This window comes from Sebastes umbrosus, chromosome 12 (assembly GCF_015220745.1).
Source record: "Sebastes umbrosus isolate fSebUmb1 chromosome 12, fSebUmb1.pri, whole genome shotgun sequence".
Lineage (NCBI taxonomy): Eukaryota > Metazoa > Chordata > Actinopteri > Perciformes > Sebastidae > Sebastes > Sebastes umbrosus.
This window is the reverse complement of record NC_051280.1, coordinates 25,113,413-25,134,308: the sequence shown is the minus strand read 5'-3', so window position 1 is coordinate 25,134,308 and position 20,896 is coordinate 25,113,413. Positions and strand designations below refer to the sequence as shown.

General features: G+C 40.0%; 1 protein-coding gene across 3 annotated transcripts in view; it reads right to left on the bottom strand.

The window, feature by feature from the left end:
• The window catches only part of LOC119498285 (cAMP-specific 3',5'-cyclic phosphodiesterase 4B-like), a 57,964-nt gene that overhangs the window by 15,126 nt on the left and 21,942 nt on the right, over nt 1-20,896 (bottom strand). For 2 of the 3 annotated variants that reach the window (XM_037786993.1, XM_037786994.1), the window contains exons 4-8: nt 20,344-20,591; nt 12,504-12,698; nt 12,367-12,403; nt 11,427-11,497; nt 10,663-10,712 (exon numbers count right to left, since the gene is read on the bottom strand). In XM_037786993.1, the coding sequence (XP_037642921.1) occupies nt 10,663-10,712; nt 11,427-11,497; nt 12,367-12,403; nt 12,504-12,698; nt 20,344-20,591 (601 nt within the window). Of the gene's footprint in view, nt 1-10,662; nt 10,713-11,426; nt 11,498-12,366; nt 12,404-12,503; nt 12,699-15,863; nt 16,046-20,343; nt 20,592-20,896 lie in introns of those variants that run through there. The other variant, XM_037786995.1, reaches the window with a different exon arrangement.

Genomic DNA, 20,896 nt, shown 5'->3' with positions numbered 1-20,896 from the left:
ACAATCTGGCTCTCTCCTCTCTGAACCTCTCTTAGGGAGAAAAAAAAAAAAATCAAACACCAAACTCTGTGTTTGCACAAGCAACACGAGAGGCAAACTTTGACTCCCTGAATTGGGGAGGGGAGGCGGCCAGGCCGGGGTCTCGCTGAGTGCCAAAGAAACCAAAGCACTTCCTTTTTGGCCCTGAACTCACACAAAAACACGGAGCGGAATTACTGAATGGCGGAGCGACTGCCGAGGACAATCATAGCTGTCAGTCGCTCTGTCGTTAGCAGCTACGCCTCACATGTGGTAGGCGCACACGCTTTAGACGGAAAGGTTATGAGAAATGCACTGAGATGATAACACATGAGGGAACAAATTAAGGAGCATCATTCTCCAATATATGAGGGAGAATGTTGATTCAACAAATTTCTGCCTGGAGGGAGGTTGCGCCGAGCGCATCTGGATCTCCCCACCTTCCTTTTTCTATGGAAAAGACTGAACTTCATAGGGCTTCACACATGGAAGAAATTTACCCCATATGCTTAGCACAACAGGACAGCCAGCGTGCTGCTCCCCAATTTACGTCAATATAGTGGATCAAAGCACTTCAAAGAGCAGTGATGGCGTACAGACTCTGAACCACCGGTGTTCAACAAAGCACTTCAATGAGGTCTCAGACGATGTGTGCGCAGTTGAGGAAACCTCTCACCATAGAAAGATATCAACACAATGACAACAGCTCTTCTGAATCACAAAGGAAAGTTGAGTTTCAACCGTTTAAGCTTGACTGCGGTTTTTAGAAATCATGCCACCGGCTCTTCATATTACAGGAGCAACGACTGCTAGAACTAGACTCATTCGGGTCAGACCAATTTTCCTGTACTTGAGCTCCAGGTAGGAGAATTCAAAGAACCCTTGGCTACAATGTGCCGCTGGACGCCAAGCTTTGCGGTTCAAACTATTCACAGGAACCACCGGCATCCAAGCCATGTAAAAGTCAGTGACACGGAGCAGAAAGTACAGCATCAAAGCAGCTCATGCACAAGGCGGTGAGCTGTTGAAACGCACCAACGTGCGGCCGTCTTGAGCCATAGGGGCAGGAGACGTCGCCAAGAAGGTGGGACCACATCCTGCCCCCGTTCCCTTCGATGAGGGCACAGGGAGACATATTAACAGGGAAGTTGGTAATCATCAAAGGCTTCCACACCGCCTGTATGACCGGGGGGATTCAGGTCATTTTCAAGCTGGCGGCTGATTCATACACACACAGTCCAGAATCTGATGGCAGTAAAAAAAAAAACTCAGACGTGGACTGCAGAACAAAAGTTTACTGTTTTTGCTGTCTGGCATCACGCCAATTGCCTATAGCAAGAACACTGAAGCAGAACGACAACATCTGGACGCTTCAATAACACGACAGGTTATAATCAAGTTAGAGTTGTAATTAAAACAAAGTAATGCGCACACACGCACGTAGGAGGAATGGACGGGACAGCTGAATCCATCGTCGCCTCCGGTTGATCATAAATATGGTGCTAAATGGGCTGACAGACGTTTCACAATGTCACCAGTCAAAGGTGGCGTGACGCACTTTCAGTCTGAAAAACCTGCTCCCAGACAGAGTACGAGGTACTTTTCCAGCCTGTGTTTTTTCAGTAGAAGTCTATTTTTTTTCTTCTCTTCGGTGAGTCTTAATGCTTTGGCCATATGCTGGAGGCTGCCGAGAGGACAACAGACCTCAGTGTGCAGACAGACCCCGTCTGCCTCCCCTCGCTCCCCCTCTCTCCCCTCCAGCTCTCTCCCCTATAGGGCTACAAACCGGCCTCTGTGAGAGCCATCAACTGCACCAACGAGCAGGACCGGGCTCAAACATCCCCCCACCTCCATTCCCGCCTGAGACACCTTCCGCTCACATCCACCTCACACTGCCCCTCTCTGTGCTGTCTGGCTGGAGTTTGGTGAGCAGGACCTGGACTGCCTCATCTATTATACCACCTACTGATAAGCTAGAGCCAGTGGTGGTGGAAGTATTCAGATCATTTACTTAAGTCAAAGTAGTAGTAGTAGTAGCGGTATGGCCAAAATCACGATACAGGTCATTTCATATCTCAATAATCATTTATATATCCTGATATAGCATGTTTTCTTCTAATTCAATAATAGTCTATATGGAATAACCACATGGTAAAGCATATTTTCGTATACTTGACAAACGAAAAGTAGAGTATTTTCTCATTTAATTAAGAACCTTAGTGCAAAATGATAATTATAATGATAATTATAATAATGATATGATAATAATAATTATGATAATGATAATTACAAGTGTAATTATAATGAAAAAAAAATATTTCCATACTTACACACATTTGTGAACCGCATTGAACGGAGTGGTAATGTAAAGTGTGATGTGAAAACAAAACTGTAATCTACAAATGATTTTACCTCAAAATAATTCACATCAGATTTTCTGAGAAATATAAATTAGTGTGTGCTTGTTATTATCAGTTTAGATGACAATTGTGTATCGCGATATCTCAAAATATATGATTTAATCACGATACGATTCCATTGAAAGATGATAAATTATCATGTTGAATTATCGCCCAGCTCTAAGTAAGAGTAGTAATACCAAAATGAAAAAGTCATTCATTATAGTTGAAAGTCCTTCATTGAAACATTTAAGTAAAATTACAAAAGTATTATTAGATAAATGTCTTAATACGTAATTTTTTTATTGATGTTATAACAAATAAGGAACATTTTAATGTTGGAGCTGGTCAAGGAGACTTTATATGCTGTTGGGTAGTTCAATCCATAATAATAATTATAACAATCAGTGGTGCAAAGTAACTAAGTACATTTACTCACAAGTTCCTTATAAGTACTGTACTTAAGTACACGTTTGAGGTACTTGTACTTTACTTGAGTATTTCCATTTTAGTTAATTTATACTTCTACTCCAATACATCTCAGAGGGAAATATATATTACTTTTTACTTCATTAAATGTATTTTACAGCTGTAATTACTAGTTACTTTGATTTGACAAACAAAACAAGTGATCAACTTATTAAATACGATATATTAAAATCATTAAAAACATCCCTGGGAAAGTCCCTGAAGTGCCCCCCAAAATGTTTTTGTTTTGGTTTGATTTTTTTAATCTTGTAGCACACGATAAAAACTTATCTTAGAAAATAAAAAATATATATAATCTTTCGGGACCTTGAAGTTCCCATGATTAAACACTCTGAAAAGAGTCATTTTGCATATTGAGGACTTTTACTTTTTTGCTAAATTAAGTACATTTTGCTAATAATATTCTAGTACTTTTGCTCAAGTAGAATTTTAAAGCAGGATATTTACTTGTAACAGATTTTTTTTTTTAACGGTGTAGTATCGTTACTTTTACTTCACTAAAGGATATGAGTAATTTTTTCACCACTGATAATACATTTGAATTCATGTTTTGTATGTAAAATCTTAACCTGCAAACTAACTAGTACAAATACATGACAGAAAAATAACAATATTTCCCTCTGAAATGAAGTAGAGTAGGAATATAAAAAAAAACAGTCTGAAAAACTGAAACAGTCAAGTACGTCAAAACTGTTGATGAGTAAAGTACTTGAATGACCTCACAATTATCGTAAACAGCAAACATTTTTGTGTAAGCCGCATCACAAGCTTGACCTGTAAGGTTGAGGTTTTCATGATGAAGTTGACATTAACACGGTGACTAATATGGGTTAAGTCTTGTTTGTTCTTATTAATTTGAGTTGTCTGGGAATAATGAGGCCAGTGACAACAGACGAGTCATCACCCTCAGTTGAAGTGTAAACAGCTCCGAGCTATGCTCACGTACGCAAACCAAACATTCCTCATCTCGACCTTACCACATTGAAAGGGAAAAAACACACTTTGACACGGATACTGTGGGTGCACGTGCTCAGTGTGGTTTGCGTTTGACTTCTCACTACACATGGAGCGTAGACAGAACGGGAGGGGGGGCCAATGAATCACCTTTGTATCATCCCCAATGTACGTCAATTTATTCACGAGTTGAAAGAGGGAGAAAAGGGTTTGACATACAGACGCAGAAAGAAAGAGAAAGAAATGGAGAGAAGCACCTTAATTCTACCAAATGTTTGTCCAATCAGAGAGCAACATAAAGGAGCTTTGTAATGAATACAGTACACACCTGGTGGGAAAATACACAAAAACTGTAAATATTTGTGACTCTCCTACTTGAGTAAAACAAACTTTGCTCTTGGGTCATGTAATTTGCATTGTGTATACTGCTTAAAAGGTATAATATGTAACCGTTGTTGGTTTCTGTCTGTAAACACATTCAAAGTTTGCCACTCGTCCTCGGCTCAACAAGCGAGGGAGGGAGAGAGAGAGCAGTGGTGGTAAAGCAAGCTATAGAGTGAATGAAGAGGGGGAGCGGCGTTAATGAGAACAAAGCAGTGAATTGGAGAAATAAAACGTTATTTTCTGATTGTTTCACGGCGGTTACGTTCTAAAGCACAAATAAACACGACCACAAGCATGCAGGAAGGTGCCGCATTGCCGGATTTTGAATGAAGGAAGCCGAAGGGCAGGCTTCATCTTGTCCGCTGTGTGTCAGCGCTGCTCTCGGTCAAGAGGGGTGGGGGGGGCTCAAGGCTGTTTGCTGAAGCCCAGAAGTGCCCCGAACACAGCAAAATAAGACGAAAGGAGAAAATACAGGTAGAGGGCTGCAGGGTCTCTGTAGATCGACACCACCACACACGTCTAGTGGGTCAGAAGTAGGGGTCTGACGAAATATCGTGTCACGAAATATCGCGATATAAAAACGTGACGATATGCTTCGTCGAGACAAAAAACTGAATCGTGATATCAGGCTATGGAAGGAGGCTGAGTACGCTTCATACTGTATCTTTGCGCTACAACACATGCGCAGTAAAATCTGGTCTGCCCTCGCCGAAATTGAACCAATCGCAACGCACGGCCGCAGCTTCAGTAACACTGCGCATGTGTCATACCCCCAGAGGCATGTCCGCCCATGACTCAGCCTCCTTTCATAGGCCTTGTCGGAGCTCCACACACATCAACACACACAGCCCAGCCAGTGAACAGCTGATCAGAAAGGCTGCGGTGGAGGAGACGAGTTGACGCTACGCTCGTTGCTGTTAGTAAGTGCAATAAAACTTTGCAAGTCTGCTGTCTCTCATCCTCCACCGCTATGTTTACACAAGCAGAGCGCGTTAGGTCGGCGGCTAACAGCTAACTGTAAACACGTGTAAGTTATTTACTTGAGTTGTGAATGACTTTAGTTCCCTCTAGTAAGCCGTGTTTCAGAGAATGTGTCTTCATAAAGTATAGGAGCAACGAAACCCTCGGCTACACAAAACTGAAACTAAAGCTGGCAGTAGGCTGTGTAGTCCAACTGTTTAGGTTAGTCATGTATCTTACTGGTAAACTGATCAGCTGGCTGAGACAAAGCCCCCCACCAGCCCTATTGTTACCTGCAGCAGTGAGTGGCATCAGCAGAGGACAGGTGGAAGGACTGATACCATAAAAAATCAATTTATAGGGCAAACAGCATTGTTTTTTTCATTTTGTGTCTTTTGAATAAAAGGCTATTTTTTCAGTCATATATTTTCATCTTTCAAGTTTTGTTAAAATTATTGTTATAATATCGTATCATATCGAGATCGTGAACCTAATATCGTGTATCGCGTATCGTATCTTGAGCTGAGTGAATCGTCACACCCCTAGTCAGAAGTGATGATTGAGAGGCATCAGTTTAAACATTGTTTTTCAGGAAATTCTTGCATATTATACCTTTAAAAATATCATAAAATGAATGCTTCCCTTCTATTATATTAATGTATGTATGCATTTGTGTGCATACATTCTGTTTATTTATTTTTTTATCTACTGTTATTTTGATACCTCAGTAAAATAAGTGACTACTGTATGAGACATTTGATATATTAGGAGAGTGGTGTCATGTTTAAAGGAAGTAATCTCTGGGGAACCGGTGATGTGCTGTACATTTACAGGAAGGTCCATCCCCGAAACCACACCATCGCACTCATCTGTGCTCTCTCACAAACAACCTCAACCTTCACTCCTGATTAGGTTTCTTCATAGTTAACAACAACTGAGGCAGAATCTCCTCACCTGTCAAAACAAAAGGCTTCAACAGTTAAACCAACACACACACAGAGCTCATCAGGGCCTGTTTGACAGCTCCTTGACAATGCACCATGGAGCTGTGTTGGCGCGGGCCAGCCGGAGGGATGGGCCGCAGCGAGGTTTTATGACTGTGCTGACGTCAATGACATAATTCAAATACTTATCCAGGCAGCATGCTTCCAGCCCTCCGGATCCGCTCCTCTGGCTTTGAGCCTGGAAAACCTGACATGGATTCCTGCTGCAGAGCAACTGCTGCAGACGGGAGCGGAATCGGACTGCCCAGACTGGAAATGACAGGTCAAATTTGTTCTGGCTGTCAGTTTGTGGTCAGCTGTCCGTCTGTGTGTCCAACCGCTGTCCATCTGTTTGTTCATTATTCTAAATGTGACGGAGTACACTTCATCATCAGTAATGATATTTAAACACTTGTCTCATGCACAAATAATATGGGCAAGAAATCATCCAGACACTCTGAGGTTGGATGTAGGTTGGATTTAATTATAAATATTTGGACACAGTTTACTAGGCTGTTAAAAAACGCTATATTACACTATATTTTGTGCTGCACTTGTATGCATTCACACACAGACTTGCACAACTGCAAACAAACACTCCTGCCCTGATTTATTGCCCTTGTTAATTGGAATCAAGGTGCAAATTACCGGTGATTACCAATTGCTATTCTTCCCTCTCATTCTGTCAGAATAACCGGTTTCAGATCAGTCTTTCATTACTTCGCTTTCAAGACATGTTTACAAAGAGAGACAAAAGATAGATGAGTAATGCTTATTTTGTGACGCACGAAGTCACATGGCCTTTCCAAGTTATTTCAATGTGCATGTGTGAATGCAGTTGTCTGCGGTGCAGAATTAATTTTCTCACAGGATGAACTGTAGTAACTTCTTTCTGAGCAGCTGGCATGCATCCCGCAAAGAGAGACAAACAGGTTTTTGGGTAAAACCGACCCGGCGGCATGCATCGTGTGCGGGCATTTGATTTCCGTGAGCGGGCCCAATGTAAACATAATAATAGGCATCTCCGTCACATGAGTGTACCGATCAGACCGACTATACAATTATGAGTACATCCTCCCCATCTACGTAAACGTATGCACGTTTACATTTTCACTGAACTGGAAACATAGGTGAAGTCATTGACGGTTGCTATGGTCTATTTAGCAGCTCAGTGGAAACGCAGCTCTTTTCTGCGGCGCTGCCAAGATGTGGACGGGGTTTCGGACCAGCAGGGTGATACAAGTAAACATGACATAGCCTAACGATCGGGGCTTAGCCCGGAGCTCTGTAGGGGGGTATATTTTTTATAAACAAGCTCTATTTTGTTGCTATTTTTATGCACTCTGGCACCTTATTTACATGTAAAGTAGCCTACATGTCTTAATCATTGGAAAAAATTGAAATGTGTACCTAAAAAACAGTTGTTTACTTTCCAGATTAATTATGAATTGCGATGTAGAAAATAGAGGTCGACCGATGGTGGACTTTTAAAAGGCCGATATAATAACGATAGTTTGGAGCAGGAAAAAGCTGATTAATCGGACAATACCTTCTTTACTTTTAATAAATCCATTTTTTTCTTACTCCGAATTTAATCATTAGTAAGAGAATATCGTGAAGTGTGATTTGGTGGATTACGTCGTTGAAATATGTTCCATTTATTTGCAATGGGCGATGAGCTGTTCTGTGGCTTTTGACTGACCAGGATTACTTCTGTTGCTTGTCCTGTTATGTTGTTAAATGCTACTCTTCTAGACCATTGGTGTTCAAGCATATTCCCAGGGTTAAGGAGGATCCTAAGGTGTGCGATTTAATTTCATGAATGGATGGTTTCATCATGGCTGGATTATTTGGAAGAAAGAACGCCTTAATTGGCAAATTAAAGTAACAGTGAATCATTTATTTCCCTAAGTGTCTGACTGTCTTGTATCTTGGACAAAGAGCTGATAGTGTTGCGTTATATATTCAAGAGAGAACTCTTCTTCTCCCCCTCTCCCTTGACTTTGTGTATGGAGCCTCCATGTAAAACGGTGATGTACGTCCCCGCGTGACTGATCCGAGGCTGTGCTGCCATCAGAGCCCGGTTTCGCCAAAAACGATAGTTTATAAAACCTCCCATTGGCGCCGATTAATTGGCCAAACTAATTAATTGATCTACCTCTAGTAGAAAATATCTACGCTCTGCCATTTCTCCTCTACTGCAACGTGAGTCACGTAGCGCTGGCCAACAGACCCACACCAACACTTTAAAACTTATGCGTAAGCTATGATGTTTTTATTAGTCTATATGATGATTTAACCCTTGGCCTCAAAGGCTATGTCAGGGACGTCTTACACAATGGTGGACAAACCTTTTTCCCTTTGGAAGGCCATTAAGGAATTTTGATGAAAGGGCACTGCAATGGAAATATATTGCAAGACATTGCAGTGTGTAAACATTAATATCTAAAGGCCAGACAAAGGGAACATTCCCTCCAAGAACAACGTGAGGTTTCAGTAACCACAGACCCTGCTAGTGATAACCGTTACAGATTAATCACCAGTCCTGGCGGTGAAAGACGTCACGATCGACCGTTTTCCTCAAAAGTTCTATTTATCAGGCGTTATGTAGAGCAAAGCCTATAATCTGAATCAGTCAGGGAAGAGGGAACCCTTTGTTGGCGGCGGGGCTCACGGGACTGCATGTGATGGAGCCAAATTTGAAGCGTAAACTGCAAACTCACATGATGAAAAGTACAATCCCCTCCCGTTACTGGAGTAAGATTGTGAACAGCGTAAACAGCCTGCAGTGACGCATTTGATTTTTAATATACCCCCCCGTTGTACACTTTCACCCAGTCACGTTCCTGCTCTTTTTGTTTATTCCATTCAATCTGACCTTTTTTCTTTTCTTCTCCCATATTGCATCTGATTAAAGGGCTCAAACTGTGACGTCTCTCTCTGACCTTTGCTGCGTCTTCTTTCTTTCCCATCTCACTCTGCAACAATCTGGCATATCTCTCACCCTCCCTGGAGCCCACTCGATCTCTGTGTCTAACCTCACCATCTTCCTACAGGAACACACTCTTAATTTCTTACGTGTTTCACTCTATTTCACTGTGTCCATTTCAAATCCCTTTAGAGGAGGTCTTAAAAGTTTCATAGAGCTCCTAATCGGCCATCTAAGCTGAGCTCATGCCCAGAAAGACGCAGGTACTGCATCTTTTCCACAACTGGGGATATTACCTCAGTGAACACACAGACGCAAAACAGGAAAAATCTGTTCTCCTTTTCCGATTGACGAAAACGAGACAGAAAGCAGCACGAGGGAGGATATGAGGGCATCTTTCCTTGTGATATTGTTAATTGTTGGAGTCTCCTCGTGAACAATTACTATTATTTAGTGGCAGGTGTACTGTATGTTCTTTGTGATCGCAGGAAAACATGACGATGGTGAAATTCTATCTAGAACAGGAAGTGGTATTAGAACCATAAGTGTACTACTGTGTGTCATAGGTTTCTAACTAATTCAGACATTAAGTTAATCATGCTTGTTGTTCTCCTTTCATCATCAACATGCATCATGATGGACGCCAACAACGGGATGGTTTCATTCATCAGAGATTACTCTGAAGGTCAAGGTTTGTGAGAAGTGTGGAGGAGGAGGAAAGACAATAAGAGACTTGCACAGTTGTCTTGTATTTTTTCCTGTTGCGGGACGCTTCAAGCAGCCCATCTGTGCTGATAGGAAGTGGAGAGCGCCTGTGTGCAGGCCGCGCTGACGTCAATCAGGCTTGAAGAACCAGTGTAGCAGGAACTAATAGCTCCACCTCCCTTTCTTTCACCCGTCCCTCCTTCACATCTGAATCTTTACCATTAAATCTCTTGACGTGGCTCTTAACCTATTTCTTTCCTTCTGTCCGTTCACAACATCAGTACATGGGAATTTGTCTAGTCATAGTTTCTTGTATCTATAACTCATATGATTACAGTTTCTATTTGCATATGTAAAAATGCTCAAAGATAACACAGCTCGTGCTGGCGGTGTATACATATGTTACTGTGGTGACATGGAAATGTTTATAAGCAATAATGACAGCCCATGTATGCTAATTAAGCAATGGCATGTGGAAGACTAAATATGAAATGTGAATGTGTGCTTTGTTTGCAAAGGCACAATCTATTTTATTGCCTGCACAGGTATGAGACTGCAGTAACTTGCTGTATGCCACTGCTATTCATTGCTTATTAAACTTCTTCTTCAAATTATAAATGTTGTTTGCAACTGTGCAGATTCTTGTCACAAGCATATCAAATTTCTATCTGTAGTTTTTATGCATAAAACTGCACATATGAGGATCCACATGACTGGACTATCTTTCAAATCCTCCAACAGCAAAACTTAACTTTTGACTTCTTTGAACTTATACAACTACCACAATAAAAACAACGCTGAATTGCATTGCTTATTGCAGGCTCATGATGGTAGGACTCACCTGACAGACAGACTTTAGTAAGAGGAGGCTGATTCGCAGCAGGAGACCTCCTGCAACCAGAGAGAAACAAGCCAGTAGCTATTAAAATCAAGATGCGTAACAAGGGGTTGCAGTATTTTATTCACAGTGCGATTGGGTTTAAGCAGCAATCATTGTTGCCACAGCACAAACACAAACCAGATGCTCCCTCAGTTCTCTGAACTGGACACATGCAGGTCAGGCTATACCATGTGACATTGTCATGTCTAATTCAGTTTTGGCTCACAGTGACCCCTCTCTCTGAGGTCGTATTGACTCTGACTGTGTGTGCACCTCTGGCAAACCTGATGCAACTGCAGCTGCTGACCTGGTTCAGTGATCAGAGGGAGCTGCTTTCGTGCACTCAAATGAGATGAGGTAACCCACGCTTCCACCAAAAAATGAAATAAAATGTAACTGTATGCTGCAAACCAGCTTTTGCATTAAAAGCACAAGTCTCTCTGATTCTGTGCATGGTTTAATGGGAGTGCTTCCTTCATGAGACAATAGTATTAGAAATGTTTTTTGATGCATTGGCGCCACCAAGTGAGTTATGTTGGTATCTTGAATTGTAGCCTCTAAACATATTCCTGAAAGCTAAAAATTCACATGCAGATTTCCTACAAAAGAAATCATGTTGTGGATTTTTAATCAGCTCACAAAAATCATATCTGCAACATGTAGTCACTCTAAAAAAAAAAACACACACAAGCAGACACTATAATAGAAATTATGAGATTACTTACTTATTGGATGCACACTGTACATTTGTCAAGGTGGTGAAATTGTTCCTGACAGTCCGAAGGCTCGCAAGAACCTTTAAAAAACAAAGCAAGAAAAACAGGGATGAGAAGAAAGGTGGGGTTGAAGTACGAGGAATATCAGCATGAAAAAGACAAAAAAATAAAAAATAAAAAAATGTATATAGAAATATTTTGAGGCTTGAGAGAATATACATAATTATAATTTAATTTATATGATATTCATAATGTTATGATAATGTGACGGCTACTACAAAAATTCAAAATGTGTTTTTGTGTATTTTTAAGTATTCTTGTTTGCATGGAAATGCAGCTCATTATGCAGACTGACTGACTAATTATCGTGTCTGGGTAATGTAGAATTGTTGATTAACAGTGAATTCAGTGTCGTTTTTGCAGCTGCCTCTCGATGCTGAATGGTACTCGTCATTCCCACTCCCGCCGAAATCAATTCTCAACCTTTAGGAATTACTGATGTGCACACGTTCATAAACCGGGACTTTATCTTAAATATGTTGTAACAAGGTGGGAAACTGTAGCTGCTGAATTCATAAGGCTGCAATCTGAAAGAGTGCACCATTATGAACAACAGCACAAAGTATCTACTGTCCTCCAAGTTTCAATCATCACATGACATTATGATTGTTTGGAGCTAATTGCAACCAGAGAGCAGAGCTAGACCGGTCTAATTCAACTACAGTTGAAGTCTAAAAGACCTTGCCATGCCTACTAAAAGCCACCAGGGGGCAGAGAAGTTAATCATTCCTTAGTGAGTGAGTTACTTTCTGGATCCATGAGGTGCTTCTCATCATAAAAGCCCTTGGGGAAAAATGTGTTTGCCAAAAAATGCTCCCCAGCAAAACACCATTAAGATGACTTTGAAGTTCTTTGGAGCAGATTTATTTATTTAATTTATTTCTCTTACCTGAGCAAATGGAGTCACAATCAAGTCCTCTCCGTGCCTGAAATGAGATGGGATGTGAGAAGTATTAATAAAAGACACAGTTGAACATACTGGACTTGATACGACAGCAGTCTCTCTCAATGATTATTTCAACTCACAGTTCTCCAACAATGGAGGAGTTTCGAGACAAGGACTTGGGCGATAGTTCGTAGTCGCTGTCGGAGCGGTACAGGAAGGACTCCCGGCGTTGGCCGTGGCTCGCCAGGTTGGGATGTAGAACCAGACCTGAACCCGGGGAGGCCTGCAGGTCTGAAGGACTGCAGCATAACGATGGACCATTTTCCCCTTCAAAGCTAAGAGAACACAGAGAAAAACAAACAAATGTAATCAGTTAAGGTGAAACACTACAGGCAAAATATGTTTTTTTCACGCACTGGTCAATTTTGAGATAATAACACACATCTTCTTTCAGACTAGTGGAAAGAAAACATCCAAAATACACAATTAGGTGTTTATTTTACTACTTTGTATATTTGCTTCTGTAGATTTCTCCTAAATTCACCCAAAGTTAGCATTAGATAATGCCTCATTTGCATATTTAAACATACATTTTCAGAAAACTTTTAATAGAAAAAAATAGTTGTCTTAATGTAAGTGATCAACTGGGGAAGTTTCATTGTGATATCTATTAGTTTTTTCATCCTATTTAACTGTAGGATCTTGCAAAATCTTACAATACATATTGTAAAGGCCATTTTCTCAAAATTAGGTTTTTCCTTATACTGTGAGCCAGAAATCTCCACTTCAGCAGTTCTTACATACACCAAACTTTCCAGTTTCATTCCTATCTATATTCTGAAGGTTTTTACATAGAGGGTTGTTTATACATCATTCATAGCCTGAATTATAGAACATTGTATTCCTAAAAAGTTATTTTTTTATGGCTGTTGACCGCATTTTCTGATATATGGAGTGATAAAAAGAGATAAAATCCCATGTGTAAAAACCTTTGACTCTAATAGGTAAATAAAATGAATGTTCAGATTACTGTTCTATAAATGTATGCAAATTAGCATATATTTAATAAGATAATACCTCATTTGCATATCTAAACCTACAATTTCCCAAAACATGTAATGTCGAAATGGAAGTAAACAACTGGGGGAGGTTTCATGGTGATATTTATTAGTTAAAATATTTTATCCTATTCACATGTATTGTCTCCTCTTTGGAAAAAAAGAAAGAAAAAGTACTTTTTATATTTAGAGAGCATGCATATTATTAAATGAAATCAGTGAATGGTTTTTAGTCATTCCTAAATCTTTACCTTTACGGAGTCTATGTCTGATCAATCATCAATCTAATCATTTACATCATCAGCATCATCATGTACTGAGTACTTTCAATAAGCTGCCACTAAGTCCTGGCTTGCGCAACATGTTCACAAATCCCGTCCAGGAAAGAGATGGTTGCATAAACCCTAAAATGATTGCTCACCCATCCATCCATGGCCTAAAAACCCAAACTATTGTGCTCATTAAATAAGTATGCTTTGCTGGTCAGTGAGAGGAGGAGGGGTTGTTTTTTTATTGTAAACTGCTGCTCTGCTCTGGTCTGTGTCTCATCACAATAAAATGACAGCTGCACTCATTCATCCCCACTCACAACCAGCGGAGAGAGATTAGCTCCTTATGGTGTGATGTCGAGCTTGTTCAAGTGTTTTTTATTTAGCCTCATTTATAGTGACAGATACACTCCACCATAATGGATCTATTGTGTGCTGCAGTGTCTGTATCTACCTGCTCAGGGAGTGCAGATGGTAAACACAGTAGTTTAATGTGGAACAAGCATCTCATCTCATTGTTTGGGATTAATGTTTCTGTACATGGTCCTTGACAAATAAATTGAATAAGGACAAAATAAAAACATGAAAAGTCTGATGCAACATTTAATCAAATAGTTTAAAGCCCAAGTTAATTTCCAATGTGTGTCCCCGGCCTGTAAAACATACAAATACAGTCCAATAGAATAATATGCAATTATAGAAAACAAAGAGGAGAGATAGTGGAAGAAGTCTTGAACTTATCAAGACAGGAATAAATGCTCAGAGCAAAAGCAAACCAACAAGTAGGGATGCACCTATCTCACTTTTTCAGTCCCGATACCAAGTACTGATCCGATACCAGTGTTTAATCAATAAGCTCTATGCCTCACTGTGTGGAAGTGACTGGGATCATTCTTTTATGTGTAAGGCAACATCAGGCTTCGATTTAAACATTACTTTCCTAACCAAATATAACAAATAAATACATTAGATATAAATTTAGTAAATTGTTATTTATTATTAAAATAATAACTTGTACACTAGCAACTTGGTAAAAAAAAATCTTCAAATTCACAGGAATTACAATTCAAGTGTAAACCTTTTTAATGCAGCAACAAATTAGTCAAAACGTAAACAGCAATTGAAATTCCAGTATATAATGTGTATAATAAACATAGAACTGAATTGAATAGATCAGCTCCAATGTAACCGATATCCGATCCAGCTTTTTGAGTCAGTATTGGCCCGATATCCAATCCGGTATCGGTGCATCCCTACCAACAGGCAGCCAATTTCATGTCTTGCCACAGTGGAACCAGCACAGACGGATATAATCGGTTTGTCCGCATGGAGTTGGTGCAGGAGGAGAGGACGAGCTATTGTGTAACCAGATGATCAGCAGGTCGGAAGGACCGGAGTTTAGAGTGAAAGGTCAAAGAGTCAACTCCCCGCAGGACCAACAGATGCCACAAATCATGAATCCCTCTCACTAAATCCTGAGTTCAGCTTGGATAATATAAGACATGTTGACATTTTAGTCCAATTTCAGCAGGAATGTGTTAGTTCTCATTAAACCAGCCCGTCTAAAAGTCTTCTCATGTAATGGAACAACTGTCCCAAAGGTCACTTCACCATTTGCCCCACATTTCATGCGCCATGTGGGATTAACCGGGCTCATATCCCAGTGAGACGCTCTCAGTCCCACACCTCTGCCAGTAAAGCTCAGATTAATGTGAAATGTGCAAACTGATTACGCACAAGCTGAGTGATAAACGTCATCTGTGTTGCCGTTTTGCGTCATCCAAATCCCAACTTCCCACAACGTTAACAACATGCTTTTACCTACATCTATCTGATCTTTTAATCTGACACAAACAGGAAAACCACAGTCTGCCACAACGACGCATCATCTCTGTAGAGCCAGATCCTAGATACTGTAGAGCATTACAGAGGTTTACAGAAATAAAACTCACTTCTCTTTCTTTTTTGGAAACAATTTCTTTTGGCAATGCACTGTAAAGTTTGAATTTCCCATTGCAATCTACCAATGATGCAATCACTCTAAAGCATCTAGACACATGTAGCAAGAAAAGAAAGACTCAAAACACAGTCTAGATCAACAGTTTAGCTCAATAAAATAGTTTCAAAAAAGAAGAAAAGAAACCCAGAAATATTTTAAAGACTAAAGAATCACCTGGGAGCCGAGAGGTGTGCTTTACTGACCACTTCCTCGCTGAAGTCAAAGTGCCCAACCCTGCACCTAGGGGATCTCCGCGGCATTCTTCTCTCTCTTCCACCTACTCCCTTCTTCTCATCAGGCAACAAAAAGCCCCGATACTGTGGCTGCTCGCTCATACACACTCAAACACACACTGACAGACCCTCTTTCTGTGCAGTAACAGGCCACGTGCTGGAATAACGAAAGCTTGGCAGATCGCTAACAGGCAGATCTGGACTGGAACACTTGCAGTTGCTCTGTTTATCTGACCGCCTGTCCTTTTCCCCCTCTGTACTAAACCACTGAAGATTAGTCAGTGCGTTCATCATCCCACCCGCCCTTCACTCGGCTGCCTATGATGTCCTATGAAAGGATATGCACTAGAGTTTAGAGTGAAAAAGGAGGTATTAAAGTGGAAAATCATGACTCCCAATTATTTTAGGGCTGCAACTAATGATTATTCTCATTGTCGATTAATCTGTCCATTACTTTCTCCATTAATCGATTAGTTGTTTGGTGATGATGATTGATTTGTCAACAACTCAAATATATTCAGTTTACTGTCATAGGAGTAAAGAAACCAGAAATATTCACATTCAAGAAGCTGATATCAGAGAATTTTGACTTTTTTTCTCACTCAAACTGATGAATCGATCAAAATAGTTGACGATTCATTTAATAATTGACAACTAATCAATTAATCGTTGCAGCTCTAATTTATTTGTCAACTTAGAAAATGTCACTAATGTGCATATGGTGTAATAATTATTTTGTGTATTACAAGATTTCTAAACCTTTAATTTTTAAATATGCAAATGAGGTATTATCTTATTAAATATGATGAAATAATTTGCATACATTTACAGAACAGAAATCTGAACATTGGATAGAGCCAGGTTAAAAATTATTGTTTCATTTTGTTGACATATTAGAGTCAAAGCTATCTTTTTAATCACTTCATAAATCATAAAATACTGTCAACAGTCATAAAAAAAAAAAATGTTAGGAATAAAATATTCTATAAATCAGGCTATGAATGATATATGAACAACCAAATCTGTAAAAACCTTCAGAAAATAGATAGGAATCAAACTAGAAAGTTTGGTGTATGTAAGTGAAATTGAATTGAAGATTTCTGTCTCAGAGTCTGAAAGAAACCTCATTTTAAAGATATATATTATAAAGTTCCATACATTTTGCAAGACACTGCAGATTAATAGGATACACAAATTAACTAATAGATACCACCCTGAAACTTCCCCAGTTGATTACTCACATTAAGACAATTATTTTTGTATTACAAGTTTTCTGAAATTGTATGTTTAAATATGAAAATGAGGCATTATCTAATGCTAACTTTGGGTGAATTAAGGAGAAGCCTAAAGAAGCAAATAAACACCTAAATGTGTATTTTGGATGTTATGGAAACAAAATAGCCCAAAATTAACCAGTGCATGAAAAACTATCTTTTTACCTGGGGTGTCTCGCCTTAAAAATTAAAACTGCATTATCAGGATCACAAGAGAATACAGTGAGACTACAAGCCACTCCTTATTTGGGTAGGAGAGCAGGGCTGAGATGGAGGGACTGTTAGTAGGGTAGAGGTGTGTGGGACAAGGTTCCCAAGATGCTGTCGAGCGATATTGCAGTCCAACATGATCGCCAAAAATAAGCGAAGAGATGATCCTATTCAAGGGTGTGTCTTAATTTAGCATAGGACTTTACTTCTTAGACTGTTCTCCTTACAAAATGACCATGAATATAACCAACAAATAACACTATGTTCTAGTTTTGGCAGAGGACAGAGTATTATTAGCAATAAAGTTCATATATTGTATGACCACATACAATACAACAAATAGAGTTCATTTATCTCTAGAGGTAACTCAATAGGCTGATAGTGTGACTGACTGGGAGACATTGAGACTGAGAAGAACCAGAGCCTCCCATTATCAACTGAGTGCAAATGGAGGAAAAAAAGAAACAGGCTGGCTTTCATAACCAAGACCTCCGCTATATAAACATATATTTTTAAAAACGCCAACCGGATCCCTAAGTAATCATGAGCACTGATGATGAGCATTTATTCATGCAAGGGTCAAGGAAGGGAACAGCACATCCCAGAGGAAAAACACTCTGATCAGATTGTACTTTTCAATGTTTCAACAACAGAAACAAGTTATGATGAAATAATGTCATCATCTTTCACACATTTCAACACATATTGAAATGTTGCACTGTGATGGCATGTGTCTAGATTTATTTATTTATGTATAAATAAATAAATTGACTAAAAAATAGCACAGGATCTGGATAAAATGTATTCAATAAACTATACTATTGTAAATCTGGTGCTGCTGTCGCCACGGCATCTGTTGTATATAATTCATCCTGGAATAAGATTCCTCCTCTGACGCTTTTCCCGAGGTTAATCACAGATTTTGTCTCTTTCCTGTTTGAGTTCATTATCCAAAATGAGGTTTTAAAGATGGAGCACATTGTATATTGTACAGATTGTAAACGCCCTCCGAGACAAGAAGGTTTTTGGCTCTATAAATAAACTTGACATGCGGGAAACTGCAGCCAATTATCATCGCCAGACTCTTCATATGTTACTGGCAATTTCCAGTGTTTTTACATACCAAATAATCCCTTTAGATAAATAACTCTCCTGGACTCTAACTCACCCCTGGAGCAGGGACATATTTTGGCAACTTGAAATAAGCTACTGTTTAATAAGGGTCTGTGTGAGTTCATAAATAAATCCAAAATAACCACGCACCTGCTGTAGCTCTCTAAAACACATAAATAAGTAGAGCTGACAAACAAAGAGTGAAGCAACAGCTCTCTCTCTCTTTCTTTGTCTCGTCCTCTCACACAAACATACCAACCCGAGTCTTACCAGGTGTTCGCTACAGTGAAGCGCCGGTATCGACGGAGATGCTTGTTTACCACCTGCTTGCGAAAGCATCTTTCTGGTGAGAGTTCCCGGCCACCAGGATTAACAGCATCACTACTGCATGAGTCTGCCTGGTCCGACCTGTTCTCTCCGCTGGTTTCCATTAGTGCAGCTCCTTTATAACCACTTCTGATGTGAGAAGAGTGCCAGCACTTTCCTGAAGTGTGTTAAAAGCTACGGCCTTTCAAAGAAACAGATGAAATCACACTGTTTGGAAAACTATCAGAGCCTTTTCTCACTGGTCTTATGTTAGCAAAGAATAAGGAGTTATTGTATTGAAATCAAAAAGACATATTGAAGAAAAGACATCTCCTTCCCTCCATTCTTCATCCCTCCTTTCACCATCAACACGCTGATTGGCTAATCAATAAGAGCTGGAAAATAACTCTAAAAAAACTGGTTGAGAGTCCACAGTGAGTGAAGTGCAAGAAACAGAGCAGAAGTTTTCCAGCTCCTGACCTTTAATCCAGATAAATGCAGCCCATGCTTCTAAAAAGCAGTAGAGCAGAGCATGAGAATTATGGAGATGAAAGCTACTGACAATACATCTCTGAAGAGAGCCCGTAATCATCTGTAGTTTAGTGGGTTGAGTCATAGAGGTTCAAAGAGAAATGGCGCATGTGGCTAATTGCCATTCAATATAGTTAAGTAGCAGCCATCATAAGAACTCCCTTCTATACATATTGGCTCCATTAATGTTACCATGGAACAGCAGCACACTGTCTTCTGCCTCAGCGGACAACAACAGTGCATTCAATTAAATGACTGCCAAATTATCTTGTACCATCTGATGTCTTAGAAATGAGCAACATTTGTGTTCTTCTCCGGTACACAGGGTTACAGTCATGACTGCAAGAAACAACTAAAAGTAAGAAGAAGCACAACGTGTTGAAAACACTGTGGTGAACCAAACTAAAAATATAAATGTCACGGCAAACTTTGCAGTCAAAAGTAGATGGGAGAAAACACCAGCCTCCTGCTATTACCAACACACAACTTGTAAGGGATAATGTGACTGTTCGAAACAATAATTTGACACAAAAATGGTCCTCCAGAGTCTGACATCAGAACTGCGTCCATAGCAACAGTCTGCCATGTAAGGGATAATGAACATCGAGCCGGTCATTGTTGTGGAAGAAAGCCCGACAGGGCAACGCCACTTCTCGTCTGGGTCTCTCATCGCCCTGAAGGGGTTTCTTTCACAACAATGACCCGCTAGCTGTACATTATCCCGCTTATTACACGGCTACTTACTGAAGAAATCAATAACTTGACACAAAACGGTCCGTCAACATTAGAGCTGCGCCCATAGCAATGGTCTGCTATACAGAAATAACAGACCGCCGTGATTAATCAATCAGAATCGAGTATTCAACAACGCCGTGTAATAAAAATAAATAATAGACCGTAGTGTAATAAAATGTGAATAATATATAATATGGTGGCATTACTTTCCAAAACACTGTGATGACTGTCCTTTGTTTTTTGGAGTCCTACCTGTCGGGGTCAGCATGTGTGATGTCGATGCGAGGCAGAGAGGAGATGGGCAGACTCGTAGGTCTGGTCCGGGTCACTGGATCTTCCTCAGGTGTTAGCGACCTGCCCCTGTCCCTCTCCGTTTCCGCCTGTCGCCATGACAACGGAGGCAGCTGCAGGTTGCCAGAAAACCGCCTGTGGACTTTGCCCACTTCTACGCTGAGTGTGCTGCCTGTGGGAAATTGTCCCAAAGGAGGCTCCTTATTCTCCTGAGGGTGGAAAAAAAGAGACAAAAAATGACAATTTCATGGGTTGGATTTCCATGAAATTGGCTCGTAATATTCCCTCTGGATAGGCTTTGTGGTGAATAAACATGAGGAAAATATGGATGAAATGTTTTTGTGCTGCCGTCATTAACAAGATTAAACAGAAACAAGGAATTCTCATAAAAAGGAAATCATACTTTTTCAAAGAAGAATATACTAACTCAATAGAGCAAGAGCCAAAAGTCAAAGCAATGAAAAGGAAATGAATAAAAAGAAAAACAAGAATTAAGTAATGCATAATTCACAGG